Source organism: Harmonia axyridis, chromosome 6, assembly GCF_914767665.1.
Source record: "Harmonia axyridis chromosome 6, icHarAxyr1.1, whole genome shotgun sequence".
Lineage (NCBI taxonomy): Eukaryota > Metazoa > Arthropoda > Insecta > Coleoptera > Coccinellidae > Harmonia > Harmonia axyridis.
In genome coordinates, this window is record NC_059506.1 from 20,877,778 (window position 1) to 20,898,669 (window position 20,892).

Here is a 20,892-nt window from a genome sequence, read left to right on the forward strand (position 1 = left end):
AAATTAGTCTTAGAGTATCATGGGCAATTGTAACGTTACAAAAGTTTAAACTATCTCTGGCAACATGAGGTCGGGCATAATCTTGCTGAAATATCGGATTCTCGAACCGGCTAAGGTAAGAGAGAACATACGGCTCCGCTATTTCGTGGAGGTTACGCAGCGCTGTCATATTACTTCGAATAAAGACTAAAGGTGACTTGCTTGCATGTGAAATAGCACCTCATACCATAATGCCTACTGCTCGATGTATATGACGCTCAACATCAAACTGGGGTTTACGTCTTTCTCCCCGACGTCGTCTAACCCAAGGAGAATCGATATTCATCAGAATAGACGACCTGATGCCATTTCACATTCCAATAATGACTTTCTCTGCACCACTGTAATCGTTGCCGGCGATGCTCAATCGTCAGAGGTAACACAAAATAGGATCGATAATGCTGCAGTCGAAAAAAACTTATCCGGCGGAAAACCGTGCGGACAGTTACAGGATGGCCTTGTGCTCCTAACCACCCATCAGCCAAAGATCGAGTTGTGGCATCTCGGTGTCTTATGGCCATAAGTCTTAGATGTCGATCTTGAACTTCATTTGTGCCTCTTCGACGTCCGATGCCTACTCTTCTTCGATTTCGGGATTTTGTGGATCAAACCACTCTTGATAACATCTCATAACAGTAGTTGGATTTCTGTTGGTATGGTTAAGCGATTTCTCGAAATGACAACCCCTCCTATATAACCAATCAATAATTCGACCTTCTTCAGATTCATTCAGCTGGCGATAGGGATTTTAACAACATCTAAACATCGACTTTGGATCTCCTTGACAGCTGGTTTGTTGTAAAATTCAAAAAACTTGCAAAAAACGACTATAATATTCAAGTAACAAAAATTGTTTACATAGAAAAAACTTCACGATTTTTGTCTCCAAATTCCATCATATACTCCTTGCTATTCTAGCTATGTTTAACCAAAAAATTAAAATTTGAACCGCTTCTTTGGGTTGTTGCAGTTTCTGTGTCAGTTAGCATATTGAATTCAATGACACTTCATTTTGTGTTCTAATTATAAATTAAAGTTGCGGTATGAAAGCGTCGAGGTTTATTAAATCACCAAATTCAGTTTGTAAAAATCTTTTAATAGAATTACAATCATTTGGAATATCAAACGTAGTTACTTCCGACAACAGTCTATCAGTAAGCCTAGATTGTAAGGCTGATAATTTTCACTATATTTTGTCTATTCGCGAACATTTATTTCATATCAATTAATTTTATGAATGAATAGAGTTCGTTTTCCATACCAGAAAATTTTGACAAAATCAATCCTTTTCAGGTAATTTTAAACCTATTTTTTCTAATGCCATTTCCTGCTGCTTCTATTTTTTTCTTTGTGAGATACGAATTGCATAATATGGGTATACACTACTTCTCTCACTAGGTTCTTCAGTGTAGATTCATTTTGATTTTATACGGAAATGGATTTTCCAATTTTTGTTCAGTTTAGAAAAAAACTCACTGATTTTTTAGATAAAAAAGGTTACATTTTTTGTTTCATTAAATTTTTAAAATTGAAAGCTTTTCAATGTCAATTACATATGTATTTCAATAATGAATTTCAGCACATTTTCATAATTATTATTTGGGAATAATGCTATTCATACATATTCTGAATTTTCAAATTGTAAAACAGAAGAACGTATACATATATTTTTCTGGAAAACTCCTGATAGATTGTCTATATTTTTTTCATCAAAATGTAAAATTTTCAAAAATTTTGAAATGCATCATTGAATTGATTGGGATACGATTAAAATTTCTAATTTCCAATAAAACAGATACCATCAATTTTCTGTCGGAAAATAAACAGTTTATTTATTCTAAACTGCCGTACGAGGGTTTTTCTAAAAATTGGAAGAATCAATTGAGTGATTTCTGCATAGAAGCAAAATGAATCTGAACTGAAGAACTAAGTGAGAAAGTTAATAGACACCCTTAAACAACGTCATCTTGAGTTAAATTAATAAATATCCGGTTTTTTTTAATCAAGAATCTTAGGAGAAACTATATATCTCGATTATTTCAAAAGAACAATCAAGAAAGGAATATATGAATCGGTTTTTAAAAAAACCTAGATAAAGCTTCGTTATTCAGATTGTGTGAAAAAATTTGAGAAAAATCTTTATACACTTTTTTCACTCAAAACTTGGGGAAAGGGTGACTGTATAATGTTTGATGTTAAATATCAGAGATACTTCGGAACTAAAAAGGGTAAAACTCTCAATTCCTGAATAATTCATAAAATATTACTGAAATATGAAAGAACCAATAAAACAAATCAATTCACTAGCAATTGCTAGAGTAACATGCCGGTTATGTCAAACATTGAAGTTATAAAAGCACTAATCGACAAAAGTACTGTATTTTCATTCGAAAGGATACACTTCTGAAAGCTTCATTAAAAATTCTTTGGCAATCACATTTATTATTAATGTAGCTTTTGGTAAATTGAAGTTCCAATTCTGACATGTCATGAGCTAGGTGAAAGTCGATATTGAGTAAGTACCTGATCCCTAACTGTTATATTTCTGTGTTTGGTCAGTGACGATTCATTGAATTAAAATCAGTTTAATCCTGAAAATATGAACTATACCATTGTATAGCACAATCTAATAACCCAGAACGATGATAATTCTCATGTGTCATCAACCTCCATATTTGAGAAATTTTGAAAAATCAAATCAATGTGCTATGGAAAGTTATAATAAAGTAGGTACGTACCTGTAACTTTTAGATATCTTATTTTATATTTCATAATCAATCTAAAATTATTCTCTAGACTAGTTTTTCTAGCGCATAGACCTGTCGTTTTGGGAAAATTTCCTATATTTTCTAGGCTCATTGAATATAATTTTTTTTTTCTTTTTGGATAGTGTTCTCTTCCAATCACTCCATTGGCTAAATTAGGTAGCATCGCTATTCTTTTTCTGGGTATAACTTAAAATATCCTTGCTGAAAAACTGTACATAGAATCGAATTGAGACCTTACCTAACCTTTTATAACCTGAAATATACTTGCTGAAATAATGTACTAACAGGCCATAGCAGAAAACAGTGGCATTTACCGCATCCATATACACCTCAATGAGGGCGAGGGAGACAACATTTCCCTGCTGAAAAACTGTACATAGTATCGCATTCAAATTCTAAGGATGTAATAACAAGACATAGCCGAAAACATTGGCGTTTACCACATTCACTTACACCTCAAGGGGACTGAGACAAGACACTTTCAATAAACAAAATATCCATGCTGAAAAACTGTTCCTAGAATCGAATCAAGATTTTGAAGATATAATAACAAGACATATTATAAAACAGTGGCACCGCATCCACTGACACCTCAGGAAACTGAGGGAGGACATCTTTCATAACCTAAAATATACGGCCGGAAAACTTGTTCCTACATTATAATCGAATGTAGATTTTGGGGATTTAAAACCAACATATAGCAGAAAACAGTTGTCTTTTTTATTATTTAAAGTGTTTCTTTCCAGCCCCTTCAGTTGAAGTGGATGGGGTAAATGCCACCGTTTTATACAATGGCTTGTTGAAGCAAAGGTGTCCTCTCTGGTCCACTTTGAAGTGTAAATAGATACTGCGAACGCCACTTTTTTCTGCTATAGTTTGTTATTGTATCCTCAAAATCTGAATTCGATCATATTCAGTTTTTCTGAAAGAAGCAATCGCCAAGAAGCTGCCAGCTTTGGCCAATAGAAGGGGAATGGGTTCCATCAGGACAAAACCAGGCCAAACACATCGATAGTGAGTCACTATTAGTGACTCACCAGAAACTCCGTGAGGTTGGGTGGGAGGTTATTATACATCCACCTTATAGTCCAACCAAGTGATATCTATCTGTTCCTGTCCCTGGCGAAAAATTTTGTTGGTGAAAAATTCGCTTCAACGGAGGCTTGTGAAAATCAACTGTCTACATTTTTGACAATAGGAACGAGGGCAACAAGTTATCTAACATAAGGGCGCTTATTAGACCTAAACCGGACCATTCTTACTATGGTAATTAAAGTCTTGTTTTTTATGAAAAAATTATGGATTTTTTTACTACACCTTATATGATTTCCAAGGTCTCTTGTTATTTATGTGACTTTTCACATTCAATTGCTTAGACGCGACTCTCCTATTCTGTATGCTTCTTCATCTGTTCAATTGTACGTGGCATAAGAATAATTCAAATTCGGCTATCCAATCCGACTGTTTTCACACCGAGGGGTAGTCTGTTTATCTTGTCATTTTTAGTCTCATCTGTGACTTCTTTAACTTCCGTGGCTGAAATCGTCTTGAAATTCTGTTTCATCTGGCATATTTGTTGCAATTTTTCCTTATTTTCTTTGCAGTAAAAATCCACATTTGAAATGTTTCGCTAATAACATGCTACCATAGCTAAGTGAAAACCACAGAATTAAATTTCAATTGCTCTGAAAGAAGGCATTGAAATAACTTCGTTCGCCACGTCAAAAGTCTGTACTCGCACTGGACAGATGTCAACTCTCTGTGATGAATGATGAATCTGTGAAAATTCGTATTTCGTAGGTGCACCATCCCGCTTGGGATTGCGGTATTTCATCCCGAGATTGCTGGTAGACTCATGAGTTGGGCAATCCAGCAAACTCTGCCCAGTACACCTTCCTACTACATCGTTGAGTAAACGTTGAAAAATTCTTATATTTCAAAATCAAATGAATTCAGTCAACCAAATCATAATATTCACTACTCGCAACAAAGCGATCCGTAGATACTTAAGTTATTGGCAACAAAACTATTGAATTGGTGCAAGGCGAAGCAAATCTGGAAAAATTAGGATGGATTGCTATGAATTATATTGACATTTCAAGCAGAACTAATCGAATTATCAAGTAAAAAATCATTTTGGGATCTTGGTTTATCTAGCTTAATTTCAGAAATTCGTTGTTTTGACTCATCATAGTGATTACCTATCATGTTGCGAGCATGAAGATTTTTATGGATGAATCTGATTATTCTCTCGATTATGTTTCTATCTGACCTTACACTATTAGGTTCAGATTGATTGGCCCTAAAGATGGCCATGTGAATGGCCGAAAGCTTGGCGTCATTTAATAAAAAATCAACTAAGATCCCAAAGTGACTTTCTACTGAATCTTTAATTCCTTCAGCAGTGCTCTGAGCTTATGTTAGAACCGCTTTGGAAGAATATGGTTTCGTTGTGAAAGACTGCATTGGTGTTTTGATGTTCCCACTCAAACATATTTATAATTTGATTTTAAAAACAAGCACATCTCCGACCAGGTGGAAAGCTGCAAAAATCATTCCTGTGCTCAAGAAGGGCGACTCCTCCGTCATACGTAATTATAGACCTATAACTATATTGTGTAATTTTTCTAAATTATTTGAGATACTTTTGTTTATCGCCATATATCCTAGAGTTAGAAATAGTATTGCAGCGGAACAGCATGGTTTCATGAAAAAAAGCTTAATTGAATTTCCGAAATTCGTATATGAAATATTGGATTTGGTTGGACAAGTTGATGTTATATACACTGATTTTCAAAAGGCTTTCGATAAGATTAATTTAGTGGGAAAATAAAAAAACTTTTTGGCTTTTCGAATGCATTAACTGATCTTGTTGAATCCTGTTTGAGTGTTCGTCGGCAGTTTGTTCAAATTGAAAATTGTAGATCTAGAGATATTAACGTTACTTCAGGAGTGCCTCAGGGGTCCAACCTAGGAACGTTATTATTTATCCTATTTATCAATGACCTTCTACAGATAATAAAGAACTTGAAATTAGCTTATGCTGATGATTTTAAAATTTATGCGGAAATTTCATCTGCTGATGACTGTTTAAGTTTTCAGGAAGACATGAATGTTGTAAATAGGTAGTGTAACAGTAATAAATTTCATTTGAAAGTATCGAAATGTAGCGTAGTGTCTTACACGCGGGAGAAGGAAGTATATCTGTTCGAGTAGGCTCGAGTATGGTCGTCTTATTTGGCACCCAATACTGTCATGCTCGCCATCTAGAGACTTTACAAAGAAGGTTTTTGAAGTGGCTTTCATTTCGTGAGGATGTACTGTATCCACCTAAGGGATACGATCATAGTATCTCATTATCAAGATTCAATTTGGAAAGCCTTGAATGCAGACGAGGTTTGTATGCCATCAAATTCCTTCATGGTCGTCTGGGTGGTAGGATTGACTGCGTTGAGTTGCTGAGTAAGCTAGATTTTCTCCCACCTTGCCCGAATGCTAGAACCATATACCTTTTCTATGTTAGTACACCAAGAACTAATATGCTTTTGCAGTCACCACTTAGATATGCTTGTTCCCTTGTTAATTATATAGCGGATAGATGTGATCTGCATTCTCAATCTCTGGATTATATCTGTGATTTGTATTTAAATGAAAACATCTGAAGTTAAGATGATCACACACATGACATTGTATTGTATATGATTTCCATTTCTTTCTTGTGTTTTATTTTTCTTTTACGCGGGGCCTGAAAATTGTCTGTTGGGGTGTATATGGGTTGTTTATCTATTAATTTTTTTTGTTTTATTGGATTACGTTCATGATAAAGCAAATTTTTTCATTTATAAATTTTTATTAATTTTATATTAATTATTGTTTTTGTATTTTCTATAATTGGGTACCATAACCTGTTGGAAATGAAGAATTATTATTATTATCATAATTATAATGTAGTCCTCTAATGTCTGGAGATTCGAAATAGTCATTGGTAGGTCCAAGGTCTAACACTACAAAAAAATAGCACCCTACTGGAAGATTGACATAAGTCATAACTTTGTAAGATCCCAAAGTGACTTTCTACTCAATCTATAATTCCTTCAGCAGTACTCTGAGCTTATGTTAGAACCACTTTGGAAGAATATAGTCCTAAGATGTCTGGGGATTCCAAATAGTCATTGCTCGGTCTGAGGTCAAACACTACAGGAAAATGGAGCCGTACTGGAAGACTGACATAAGTCATAACTTTCTAAGATCCCAAAGTGACTTTCTACTCAATCTATAATTCCTTCCGTAGTACTCTGAGCTTACGTTAGAACCACTTTGGCAGAATATAGTCCTCTGATGTCTGGGGATTCGAAATAGTCATTGGTCGGTAAGGTCAAACAATACAGGAAAATGGAGCCGTACTGGATAGAATCTCATAAACACCAGTCTATACAAATTCTATTTTATATATACTAGAAAAAACTTGTCAGTAAAATGTTCAACATATTAGTGACGGAAAGAATTTTAGATACTGTGATAAAAAAATTGTTACTTCAACTTCTAATAATAACCTTCAATTTGTCAATGGAACAGTTCTGTACACACACAGAATTTCATCTGGAACAGAAACACGCGAACAATCCATCTCACTAGGAATTACCTACAAATTAATCATTAACGCAATGTTTACATTAGTCCAGTGGATATTTTATTTCGAATTAATGCCTACAAAATACCGAGAATAAAAGTTATAACTTCAACCCACATTGGAGGGGTTGTTTTATTCGTGAAGTAAACAATAATTCGAATCCCTTGAGGACGAGGTGTGTTAGATTGCTAATTTACACATATACGGAAATATCCTGCTGACAATTCATGTAAGCGATCAACAAAAAAGGATAACTAATTAATTAATTGCCTACATTCGTGAGCTATTTGGGGATATATAAATATATTAAATAAGTGGGTGCCGGCATTGGTATTCTCATTTTTTGGGTTCAGTTCGAGTGGAAACATCATGATCTGAAGATGTGAGTCTCTTTAAGTCATAGTTTTTCTATAAACTTCTTTTTTAAATTTCGATTTGCTAAAATTTATTTTATAGATTGAATCTCCTATAAGATTAGTTGTCACAGGGGCATGTTATCGATACGCCATTTTTATCATTATCGATGTAGATAGTTAGTCCGGGAGCCAGGTGCAAATTTGGTTGATTATTTCCTCTCGAGAGATACTTGGTGAGATGCATCAGATAATAGTAATAAAAAGCCTCGTGAACGTCAGCTACGACCCGGCTGGGGGGGAAAGCGGCGGCAGCCCCCCAAACACGAAGAAAAAAAAATACATTCAGTTATTTCCTCCCAACTGAAAATTTGTCAAATTGTAGCTAACCCAATATCTAGACGAAAAAATACAATCAGCTGGCTATAGCATGGTGGATTATACGTCAGCTGGTGCCTCAAACATGAAAAAAAAATTATATTTTCAATGACACCTCTGACAGCGACTCTGATACTGAATCAGAGAGTGGAAGTAACTGAATATTATTGTGCAACATGTGGAGAATAGTTATTTATAATACAAGTGCAGAAGGCGAATGCCTTCTGCATATGAATATGAATATATTCTTCCACGAGTTCAAAATTCAAAAACGAGCCACGAAGTGGCGAGTTTTTGAATGAACGAGTGGTAGAATGAGTCTTCTGTACGAGTTTTATATATTATTTTCTCTAATTCATTGCATTTTTATTGAAATCAATGAATTATTTCCATAAATATCATTTAGTAGTTTTTGCATTGAAAAATGTTGGTTGGCAGAACTGATTTCTTTAAAGCAAATTGATGAATTGACAGATAAAGCCGTGGCGGAAAGTTCGGAGTACCAACATATAATAATAAAATATAACCATGAAAACTGTGCGTTTCTGATATATTCTCGCACGATTTTGTTCTACAAGATGTGGAAGAATGAACGGAATAACCACAGAATTAGAGAAAGTCTTTTTCTCGCGAGTGTGGCACTCTCTGATTCATTATCAGAGTCGCTGTCAGAGGTGTCATTGGAAATATAATTTTTTTTTCATGTTTGAGGCACCAGCTGACGTATAATCCACCATGCTATAGCCAGCTGATTGTATTTTTACATCTAGATATTGGGTTACCTTCAATTTGACAAATTTTCAGTTGGGAGGAAATTACTGAATGTATTTTTTTTTTCTTCGTGTTTGGGGGGCTGCCGCCGCTCTCCCCCACAGCAGAGTCGCAGCTGACGTTCACGAGGCTTTTTATTACTATTACCTGATGCATTCTACTAATTACCGTTTGAGAGGAACTTGGTCATGTATATCTGTTACTGGCTCCCGGACTAAGTGATTTAACATGATCTTATGTCTTACACAAAAAATCTTTTTCAACTAGGGCTAATATAAATTTTACTGTGCACGTGTTTATGTGAATTCCAAGTAATATTTTTAATCAGAAAACATCTTGTGTTCGAAAGAGTTTTACGGAATCAAGATAAGTTAAATTGCTTCACGCTCATTCTAGAAGTATTTCAGAATATAAATTTCCGTATTATTTCAACTGTTTTTGTAATAATTGTATATCCCATTTGTAAGATGACAATGAATCAAGTATGCTCAAGTGAGGTTAGTTCTCACAGATCAACCGAGACTAGTTGTCAAGATGAAAACGTACCCTAGGTTGGTACCACAAGGGGATGATCCTAGGAAAACTGATATAATTGATGTTAGTGAAAACTTCGAATTCATTTCAGATATGACGGGTTTGGAGAATATTGTCGTTGTTTTATAACTCCACTTTTTTGAGAATCATGCGATTTTATAACTGGCTCTTTTTTTTTATTAACATTTTCAACATTTCTCAAGTTGCTCTTAGGGAAAAATTATATTTGTATCTATGAATAAATTACTGAATTGTGTATTTTTGTGATATTGTTGATATTCGAGAGTTTTATCTAATAGTTTAAGTTCGTTCTCAATTGTAAATTTCTTCTTTTTTTTGGTGAATCCTTGTAATTCCTGTTAGGATTCCTGCTATGTTGAATGAATAAATAAAAGAATTGAATCCATTTCCGAAAGTCTCAGAGAGCTAGATACATGTATATTAACAGGCACACTAGTGAAGGTCGAAATTGATTGTTTCCCTTTTATGCTTTAAATATAAATTGATAGTTATTCCTCATTAGTTTGGTTTTATTGGAATATGACAATTTACCCCAGTGAGTATGACAATATACCCCAACCTGGGCCATGTTAGCCCATGTTGATAATTGTACAATAGGATGGTCTGAAGATATAAAAAAGGAAAGTTCATGTTAGTAATTTGAAAATTTAAGGATATAATGGTTTCATAATTTTTTGTTGATCCGGACCTGGATTTTCATTGTGATCATTCATTGATTCATTTAAGCTTCAAATAATGAAGATGTATGCCAAATATGAAAAAAATATATTGGATTGTTCATTTGTTATAACCTGGGAAAGATAGAGCAAAATTTATAAGTCACCCTGTATCTCAGTAACCAAGGCAGTCAGACCTAAAAAATGGGGTACTTAGATCTAGAACCACCTCATTGTCCTCTTTTTTCTGGTCAAGTTTTTCCGTTTACCAATGAAACATCCTGTAAATAAGTGTGTATATTTATTTTCTTTATATTATATTACATTATTATTAGATTGTGACTACGCAATTGCATCCGCAAGAAGATGAAAACACAAGCCACGTTTTCTCCGGATCAAAGACCTGCACTAACTAACAAGCTACAGTTTTGTACAGACAACCAGTTCATTTTCTGACCTCAAACAAACGACAGTCGGTCTATCACGCTACTACTACTGCAATTTTATACGCTGTGCTATTATTTTAATTTATGTCTATATTTTGTTTTAATAATTTTATTCCTTCCGTATTAAATTTATATATTGTAATAATGGCTTACGAACACGTATATCCAGAAGAAAAATTGAAGATGAAAGAAGAAGATTTAGAAATCACTGAGGAGTTTATTGAACCAAATGGAAATATTATTGGTAGAGAAACTGGCAGAACATATTACGAGGCAAATATTGTGAAACTTGAGAGTGATGTTGGAAAGAAAGACAAAAATGAAGAACAGGAAATATTTTGGTGTATATGTGAATCTTGATAGGCAATTTCAGCAGACATGTGAATGTTGTGCATTTGAACAAGAAGGATTTCAAATGCCGCCTTTGTGACTTTACATCAAGTTAGAGTAATACTTTTCTACAACATACAAGTGGTATACATTTCAAATTGAAAAATTTTCAATTCCATCTTGGTGAATATTCAGCGAGACGAAATACTAGCAATTCAAATGTGAAGAATGGGGATATGCCGCAAATGTCAGTGGTTCGTTGAAATATCGTACACGAAAAGTACATAGTTACATTCAGATACGGAAATATACCCAAAACCTAAAAACTACGAATATAATGTATGTGAATTGACTACAAGTTCAATAGAAGATTTGAACAAACATATAAAAAATGTTCATTTGATGACTACCTAAGGCATATGAATATGATTTGTGTAAATATAAGGCGAGTAGAAAAACTAATTTAAAAAGTCATACGGATAATATTCATTCGACTAAAAAATGCAAATTGAAATTTCAGCACTGAGAACAGGAATTCAAGAAGACATGTGAAAGACGTACATTCAGAAAAACTGTAGAAAAACATGTATAAAATTTGAAGATGTGTGAAGCAATTCGTTTATATTCAAATAGAATTATACATTTGTATATATGTAAATATTTGATATTTTAATCAAATATATAAATAAGAATGATTTTAAATGTACGAAGTTTTTCAAGTGATACAAATATTGAATTATTATCGTTTCTAATTTCTATAATTTCCTATATCGATATACCTAAAATTAGTGTTTTACTATTTAAATATTTAATCAAATTAATTTAGCCAGTTGATATAACTAATAGTTATACATGGTCGAAAAATCAAATGTCATATGATCAAATGTTGGAACAAATGAATTTTCGTATGAATTCACCCAAAATGCAAATTTAAATTTGAAATGATATTGCTCCTCCAATATGACACTACTGACTTCAAATAAAATGCTCTGTTTCCATTTGGTAATCGACGGTGTTTGGATTATACGATATTGATGAAATCTAAGGGCCTGTTTTTTCACTTCCAAATAAATTTTCACCCCCTGGAGGATAATTATCGGTTGAACCGAACCACCGCTCAACCGCTAATTGAGATTCAACCAACAGTTGAACCGGATCAGGTATTATATAGATATTTTTTGTATCGGTTGTACAACCATCGGTTATGGCCAATTCATGTAGGTTCACCACACTGCTCGTGCAATTCTGATAGTTTTCTCTAATATTTCCTAATCTGATCATAGAAAGAAAAAGAAAAAAACTGATGGTTCTATATGCCTCAATGTCCATAACTTCATATTTACTCTGTATATCTATTTTGTCTGATTATATGAATAATATTATTTATATCAGATTTTAAAAAGTATCAGAAATGAGATGACCTCCTAATCAAATATAATTGAATTATCATGAATTCTCGGATATGAAATAATCCTCCTAATAGTTCTAACTGAACCAACATATTCCTAACTAATTCGTTATATTTACACAAATTTAACAGCATTTGATATGATTGGGTAGCTTGTGAAAAAATTTTATACACATGGTTAGTCTATGTTGGAACAAAATTAAATGTAGGTTCTCGTATGTCATGATTAATTCCTTTATCACTTACTTATTTTCGAACAGAAATAACAAAACATTCATAAATATACATTCCTTCAAGCACAATTGAAACGTGACCCATCAATAAGATAGTATTTACCCAATACTAAACTGAAATTCGAATAACAAGTAACTATAAATGAATAAATAATAAATAAATAAGTTTATTGAAGCAGATAAATATAACGAAAAACAGTTTCTGAAATACATTTATTTCGTAAGATACGCATCAATAAACAAATTACAACCCACAAAAGTATATACTTGTTCGTGGGGGAATAATATAAAAACCATAAACTCCAAAAAACAACTACCAATGAGTTTAGATGAAACAAATACAATATAAGTACCACAAAACAAATGTTCTAAACAAAGTTAATCCTGTTGAAAATTTTCCTCCAAAATTCATTATCTTGTGACTTGATCCATGTCTTGATTCCTCTGGTGAAAAGTGTTCGAGAATAGATTTTGTGCCTAGTCGATACTTTGTTTTCATAAAAGTCAAAACCAAGCATATATTTCCAAGGGTTTGTCTTCATTCTGAGGTATGAAATAAAGCACTTGTTCAATGGATCAAATTATATAGAGTGAATTTGAAGATGTTCATTTATTTTAGACTTTTATTTTTTCATCAAAGCAATATTTTTCATGGTCATTAAAATTAAAATAAATACCCGAACTCATGATCTTCAGCGGAAATTAACTGAATAAACTTTCATTTGAACGTAACTTTCGACTTTTCAGTAATAAGGGAAGAATGAAAAGTGCAAAAAAAACGCCATAAATATCACAAACGTACCGATATCAGAAAATATAATTGAAATCGTCACTACGATCCTCCTCCAAACAATTGTCTTTCAATTGTAAAACAATTCTTGTTACTTAAATATATATATAAACGTCACTTTCAATTTTTCATTAATAAGGTCAAATTAATTTCTTATAATGAAAAAAATAATAATAGGATCGTACAAAAAAGCAATAATTGTATTCTATCTGTAGAGTATGCTTACCAGTTTAAATTAATCTACCGAAATCTCCTTCTCATAATTTTGCTGTAGAGAATTGTGTTGCTCCAGTCCTCAGATTCTCCCTAAATTCGCATCTTTGCTTTGAATATACTGCACCAAATTAGAGCCAGCGGGTATTGAATGAGAAAATTCCTCGTTTATAGATAATTTGGAATTATGCACCGAATGGAATCTTGTAGGAATTTCATATTGAGGTTAGAGTCCAATGTAACATTCTTTAGAAAATTTCTCCTGAGCTTTGAATAGTTATTATTATAAGAGCTCATTATAATCCTTAGTTCCAGGAAGTTTGCTGGTCACAATGTCCAAGAAAAATGGTGAAAATGCCATTTTCAAACCTGAGAGGAAATACCCTGGATTCAGAAAGAATGTCAGCGAGTATTTTGCAGAATTTTCCAATAACACTGGAATACATGGCTTCAAGTACATGGGTGAAGGTGGAAGAACCATATTAGAAAAGTATGTAAACAACACTCCCTTTTTTTTATAAAAAATATTCAACACTAAAAGAACTATTGCAGATCCTTGTGGTACACCTAATTTGATATTCCTCGTGTTTCTATACCTGTAAATTCGAAATGAAGTTTATGTAGTTACTACAATTTTCACAGCGATTGATTGAAAAATAGATGAATTTTCAATAGAATGGAATATGTTCAAAAATTTTCATTATCGAAAGACGTATTCACCATCCCGTAAAACTTGGAAATGGATTGATATCGTATAGTAAATACGTGTCTGTTGGAAGATGATTTGCCTGAATCCTATGTGAAGTATAATATATAATATAAGCTTATGCGCTGAGTCCTTAATCTCTGGATTGTCGAGTGATCTTCCACGGTTTCTAAATTGATATTTTGGTCATAAGCAATGGGTCTCATCTTGTTTTCACACAATTTTTGAGGTAGGAAGATATCGCTTTAGTGATATCCTCACCTTTTGCACAATGTAATAAATGATGTAACACTTTGTTATGGCAATAAAGTATTATTATTATTATTATATGTTTCCGCATCGAGAGAGCAGAAAAGACAACTTTTTTACCCTTCGGACGTCATAGTCCAGGTGCAAGTTGAAGGAGAGTTTCTTATTCAATTATTTTCTTGTCGGCTGTCTATGCTGAATATAGAAGAGGAGACAACACATTACCCTGGGGAACTCCGGCTTCGAAATCTCCCAGGTCAGAGAATCTTCAGGAGATGTTTGCTCTGCGGAAGCGCCTTTGAACAAAAGAACGGATGAGTTGACACATCGGAATTATCACATTCGCTTCATGAAGTTTGAAAACGAGACCATACGGTGTTGAAAGTTTCAGAAATATCGATAAAAATTGCTTCAGTTACCTGCTTCCATTCGAAACCGGTCGATGAATATGAATTGGGGTGTGGTTGGTTTGAAACACAAATTCTAATTTTATGAATAGGTGTTTATTGATGCACAGATCACATACAAGTTGCACCATCCTGACGCTTATCAGGGTGTCCCATAAAGACCACGTCAAACCGAGGGAGAATGTAGATCAAAGGATAACCCACCTGCTATGACAAAATTCCCATTATAAAAGTATTATTTTTTTTTTGAAAATAATGAATTTTTACACCTTTCAATAGTTTTGTCCTTACGGTTGGTACAATTTTACATCTTTTTGGTTAATTTTTTCAGTAAAATATTGCTGAAGAATGATTTTAACGTTTACATTGAAAACATCCTCGGAACATTTTAAAGGGGGGCTATGAAAAATATTTTTATTGGAAATTTTGGTAGTGGATTATTTTGTTCATGAAGTTAAGCTCATCGTAGTGGAAACAAAATGTACCGAGCTACTGCTGCACATTACACCAATAAATTGTCTATTTTATAGTGATTTCAAAAAGGTATCACACAAGTCATTTGTTATTCAAAGAAGAAATATATGGCTGTTTTTATTCAAATGGGTATATTTCTGATAAAATCAAGTTCGTCAATTCTGTTAAGGAATCTTCGATGTTGCATTACTTTGTGAACAAAGGCAATTGTTTACGTGCGGAAATATTACTCTCATAATTATTCACCTCAACGAAATTCAATTATGCCGGCAAATTTTGCGAAAACATCATGCAGATCCAGATTTTATTAATAAGAACATTTGGAGCGATGAGTCTTCCTGTACCAAGGATGGGTACATGAATCTCCACAATTTGCATAGCTGGAATATCATAAATCCACACTAGGGGAGAGAAGATACATCACAATATCGATTCAAGATCAATTTATGGACTGGAATATTTAATGGTGCAATTTTGGGCCCGATCGAACTGCCGCCATCACTGAACGCAAACAATTATTTGGAATTTTTAACCAACCAGCTGCCGATTTTATCGGAAGATGTGCCACTGACGCTGTGACATAATCTATGGTTTCAACATGATGGATGCCCAGCACATTACGGACTCAAAGTTTGAATAGAACTTATCCCTACCGGTGGATTGAAAGAGGAGGTGAAATTTTGTGGCCTCCTCGTTCACCTGACCTTAATCCTATGAACTTTTATTATTGGGGCTGCCTAAAAGACAAAGTACACGCAACACCCATACGTGATGAAGCCGAATTCAGAGAACGCATCCGCAATTCGGCTTCATCAGGTATGGGTGTTGCGTATACTTTGTCTTTTAGGCAGCCCCAATATTAAAAGTCCAGAGGATTTAGGTCTTCATGTACCCATCCTTGGTGCAGGATGACTCGTCGCTCCAAATGAACTTATTAAAAAAATTTGGATCTGCATTATGTTTTTGCAAAATTTGCCGGCAAAATTGAATTTCATTGAGGTGAATAATTATGCGAGTAATATTTCCGCACGTAAACAATTGCCATTGTTCACAAAGTAATGCAACATCGAAGATTCCTTAACAGAATTGACGAACTTGATTTTGTCAGAAACGTACCCATTTGGATAAAAACAACCATATCTTTCTTCTTTGAATAACAAATGACTTGTGTGATACCTTTTTGAAATACCTATGAAATAGACAATTTATTGGTGTAATGTGCAGCAGTAGTTCGTACATATTTTTTCCACTACATGGGCTAAACTTCATGAACAAAATAATCCACTACCAAAATTTCCAATAAAAATATTTTTCATAGCCCCCCTTTAAAATGTTCGGAGGATGTTTTCAATGTAAACGTTAAAATCATTCTTCAGCAATATTTTACTGAGAAAATTAACCAAAAAGATGTGAAATTGTACCAACCGTAAGGACAAAACTATTGAAAGGAGCAAAAATTTATTATTTTCCAAAAAAAAGAATATCTCGAAAACGGTAAGACTTTTATAATGGGAATTTTGTCATAGCAGGTAGGTTATCCTTTGATCTACATTCTCCCTCGGTTTGACGTGGTCTTTACGGGACACCCTGTATATTTGGATAGAATTGAGTAGAGAGTATTAATCGGTTTTATTTCGTTAGACTGTGGGAGGTTGACTCGAGATTGCGGTTGAAAAACTGTATCTCGCATGGGGTGTTTGCTGCTTGGGGTCGAACCTTCTCAAGTGGTACTCCAAAGATATATTCGATGCGATGTTGCCAATCGCACAGTACTGAACAGAATATTCTACGACTTTGAAAAGCTGGTCTGTGGTGGAATGTTTGGGACGGAATCCAAACAGTTCGTCTAGGAGAATATTCTTGAGCAAGATAATGTCGGCCAAGCGTGAGTGGATGATCTTTTCGGGGACTTTGCCAATCGATGACAAAAACAAAAGGCTGATCGCATGGTCGTTTTGAGGAAATTTCCATCTTCTGGGAAATTTCCATCTTCTGGGAAATATATGATTTTAAAATATAATTACACATTTCTGTGAGAGCTTCGACTTCTTTGTCCTGGTTGTCGGGATGTTTGTGTACTTACTTAATTAAAACTTCTACATTTCATATTATTTAGAATTTCGGAAAGTAGTTTGGCGAGGTTTTCTCGGGCGTTTCATCCCGAGATCACTAATGGAATCATCAGTATGGCAACTCAGTGAATCCTGACATATACACCTAAAAAAATGCCTAAGAAATGTTGATGTATCAAGTAGTGCTGTTCTTCCGAAAATTGCGCAGCCGTCTACGCCATCTCTCGGACTAGCAATAAAATACACACATGAGAACAAACGCACGAAATAATGTAACAACGTCACTTCTTATGTTTTCAGAATTTATTGGGTGTCTTTCTTTGCGGTTTCCCTGTATTTCTGCGTGTCTCTCATCTACCAGACTTGGTTGAAGTGGGAACTGTCCCCAGTCCTGGTGAGTTTCGCCCGCAGTCCTACGCCAGTATGGAGAATTCCTTTCCCTGCAGTTACAGTTTGTCCCGAAACGAAATCTAGACAGCGCTTCTTCAATTATACCAAGGCTTACTGGGATCACCTTGATCAAAATATCACGGACGAAGAGTAGGTATTATGTTTTATTCGCGTTTTCAGAAATGCATTCATTAATTTTCAGCTTGCAAAAGTTTCACACTATATCTTTAGTTTGCGACGACTTTTTGGATCGAGAGGGTAATCTTACTACTAGTTTTCAATCATTGGAGTTTTTAAAAGAGGTGAGTAATAATCGTTCCGAAAACGTTTGCTGTATGGGAGTAGATTCTTGATGTTATTTATTGATGCGATTTGATTGAGAGCATTCACAAATTATGATCTGCTTTTTGATATCTAATTATTTCGAAAAAAGAGATCAGGTGGTTGAAGATTTTTTTTCTGAGATGCTCTCGATGAGTATCGAGTATGGACACCTTATACAAGGTGTCCCTTGATTCGTTTTCGAGTTACAGAGCCTTTCTGAAAAATAACTGTTTCAAATTTTTATGATTTATATGATGCTCATAACGGGTCATAGAATGTAATGCACATTTAGAGATACATATCCAGAAGGGTTGAAGTTTTTTGAATGGGAAACCCTTTATTTTTCAAGCAGTTTTTTGGCCGCAGATTTGTCGAAATCATCCATCGGTTTTTAAAAATGTCGATAGTTATTGAGTTTTTCGACTTAATTTTTTTGATGGGACACCTAATATATGAATATTTTTCATTTATTCCGAGATTGAATTCATTTTGTGGTAATGGTATAATTGTAGTCCAGTTATATATGGGGCGTTCCCATTTAATCAGGAATTAATTTTAGAGTAATAGAGAAAGAGTTGGTGTTTTTCAAATGGGACACCTCATATATGACTGGAGAACAATTATACATTAGTCACAAAATTAATCAAATTTTGAAATAAACAAAAAACGTTTATATGTATAATGTAATTGCAAACAAATATGACGACAAAGAGGCAGTCTATACTATTTTGTTATTTTAAATTCTTTTTGATAAAACATAGATAGTATAGCAAGGAGTAAATGATTGAAATTTGGAGAAAAAACGAAGGGTTTACAATTTTTAAAAAAATATTGTTAATAATGTGTGTGCCCACCGCGATTATCTATACACTCCCCAACACGTCTCGGATTTGATGCAATAAGATGGTCTATTTCTTCTTGAGGGATACTATTCCATGCTATCTGTACTTCATGTCTCAGAGTCCGTGGGGGCTGGGATAAATTACCAAGCCTTCCACCCATGATGTTCCAAACATGCTCTATGGGCGAAAGATCTGGGGATCCGGGCGGTTATGTCGAAAGATTCACATGGGTGGCTTCGAAAAAGTTCAAACTAACCCTGGCAAAGGACCTTATCCGGCGGCAAACCGTTCGGACAGTTACAGTATGGTCTTGTTCTCCTAACCACTCATCAGCCAAAGATCGAGTTGTCGAAAATCGGTCTCTGATGGCCATAAATCTTAGACGTCGATCTTGAACTTCATTTGTGCCGCTTCGACATCCGGTGGCTACTCAACTTCGATTTTGGGCATTATCAAACCACCAAATAGTTGGATTTCTGTAGGTACGGTTAGCGATTTCTCAAAATGACAACCCCGCCTCCAGTAGACCAATCATTCGGTCTCTTCTAAATTCACTTAGTTGGTGATAAATTCCGCTTACACGCGTACTCTTTGCTATACTATCTTTGTTACACCAAAAACAAAATTTCAATTTAAACAGCTACTTTTTTTTGCCAGTTAGTATAATTTGAGGACCAAATAAATTCTCGTCACCTTTGTTGGTATTATTCCTTTGTAAATAAGTGAATTGTTCTTGAACAGTTCCTTCTAATTTTTATTTGAATAAACTAACGCACTCATTGAATAGAGTCACTTCCAATAATATTGATCCAGATGCCTGGATCGATAGGTGAAACCGGTCTGCACTTAGCAAGGGGTATTGATTTGGATATGATCCTTTCACGAGGACAGAAAAAAATCATGATTTTTCTATACTGTGGTATATTTCAGATCAAGCTTAATTCTTTTCTATTGACTTTTAGGCTGCGCCTTCATTTCAAGATATGTTATGGGCTTGTAAGTGGACCCTCATGAATGAGACGTGTGAGAATTTCTTTGTTCCTACACTTACCGAAGATGGAATTTGTTATACATTCAATATGTTAGACAGGGAAGAACTATTAACTAATGCGGTGTGAGTATTTCAAATATTCTTGATGCATAATTTTTTTCTCAAATTTAAAAAAAAATTGGTTTTAGATTTTTGCATGGAGATTATATGAAACATGGGAGAAATTCAGAAGGTTGGACCTTGGAGAAAGGTTATCCTCCAAATTCACCGAAAGATACGTTTCCAAGAAGAGCCATTTCAGCTGGGGCCAAAGCTGGATTTTACCTTTTACTGAGACTCTATGATCAAGATTTAGATTATGTTTGTCGAGGACCTGTGCAAGGTTTCAAAGTAAGGATATCGATATTACTTAAGAAGTTATAGTCCGGTCAATGTAGACCAAAAAATGAGAGTGAAGGTACATTAATTCCCAACAAGCTGAAAATGAGTAAAATTGTTCAAAACATAATTATGAACAATTCCTGAAAGTTACCAATCATTCCCGTGTAGGGAAAAAATTTTTATTCAAGGTCAAAGGTCAAAAAATGAGTTTTTCGGCAACCGGGAAGTGCTCACTTCCCGGACGATTTTTCTCTGAGAAAGTAGCATTTCCCGGCCTAGTCCGGAAAGTACGTACTTTTCGGACTAGGCCGAAAAAGAATCACGTCGTTTGAGTCATGGTGAATATGAAAATCTTAGTAGGTATATTTTTAATAAATGAAATTAATCATTATCATAGCAACCGAGAAAATGTCTGAAAGTTCATATGTGGTATTTTCTGTTCTGTTTAATTCGAATAAGAATTAAAATGTATATAAAAGAAATGTG

General features: G+C 34.3%; 1 protein-coding gene across 3 annotated transcripts in view; it reads left to right on the top strand.

Annotated features, from left to right (window-relative positions):
- Positions 1 to 1,231: 1,231 nt before the first annotated feature.
- LOC123682537 (pickpocket protein 28-like) overlaps positions 1,232 to 20,892 on the top strand; it is a 31,475-nt gene continuing 11,814 nt past the window's right edge. Inside the window, exons 1-6 of one of the 3 annotated variants that reach the window (XM_045621184.1) lie at positions 1,232 to 1,332; positions 13,880 to 14,060; positions 17,779 to 18,018; positions 18,071 to 18,170; positions 19,997 to 20,148; positions 20,214 to 20,415. In XM_045621184.1, the coding sequence (XP_045477140.1) occupies positions 13,903 to 14,060; positions 17,779 to 18,018; positions 18,071 to 18,170; positions 19,997 to 20,148; positions 20,214 to 20,415 (852 nt within the window). In that variant the 5' untranslated portion in view covers positions 1,232 to 1,332; positions 13,880 to 13,902. Of the gene's footprint in view, positions 1,333 to 7,771; positions 7,820 to 13,879; positions 14,061 to 17,778; positions 18,019 to 18,070; positions 18,171 to 19,996; positions 20,149 to 20,213; positions 20,416 to 20,892 lie in introns of those variants that run through there. The other 2 variants (XM_045621185.1, XM_045621186.1) reach the window with 2 other exon arrangements.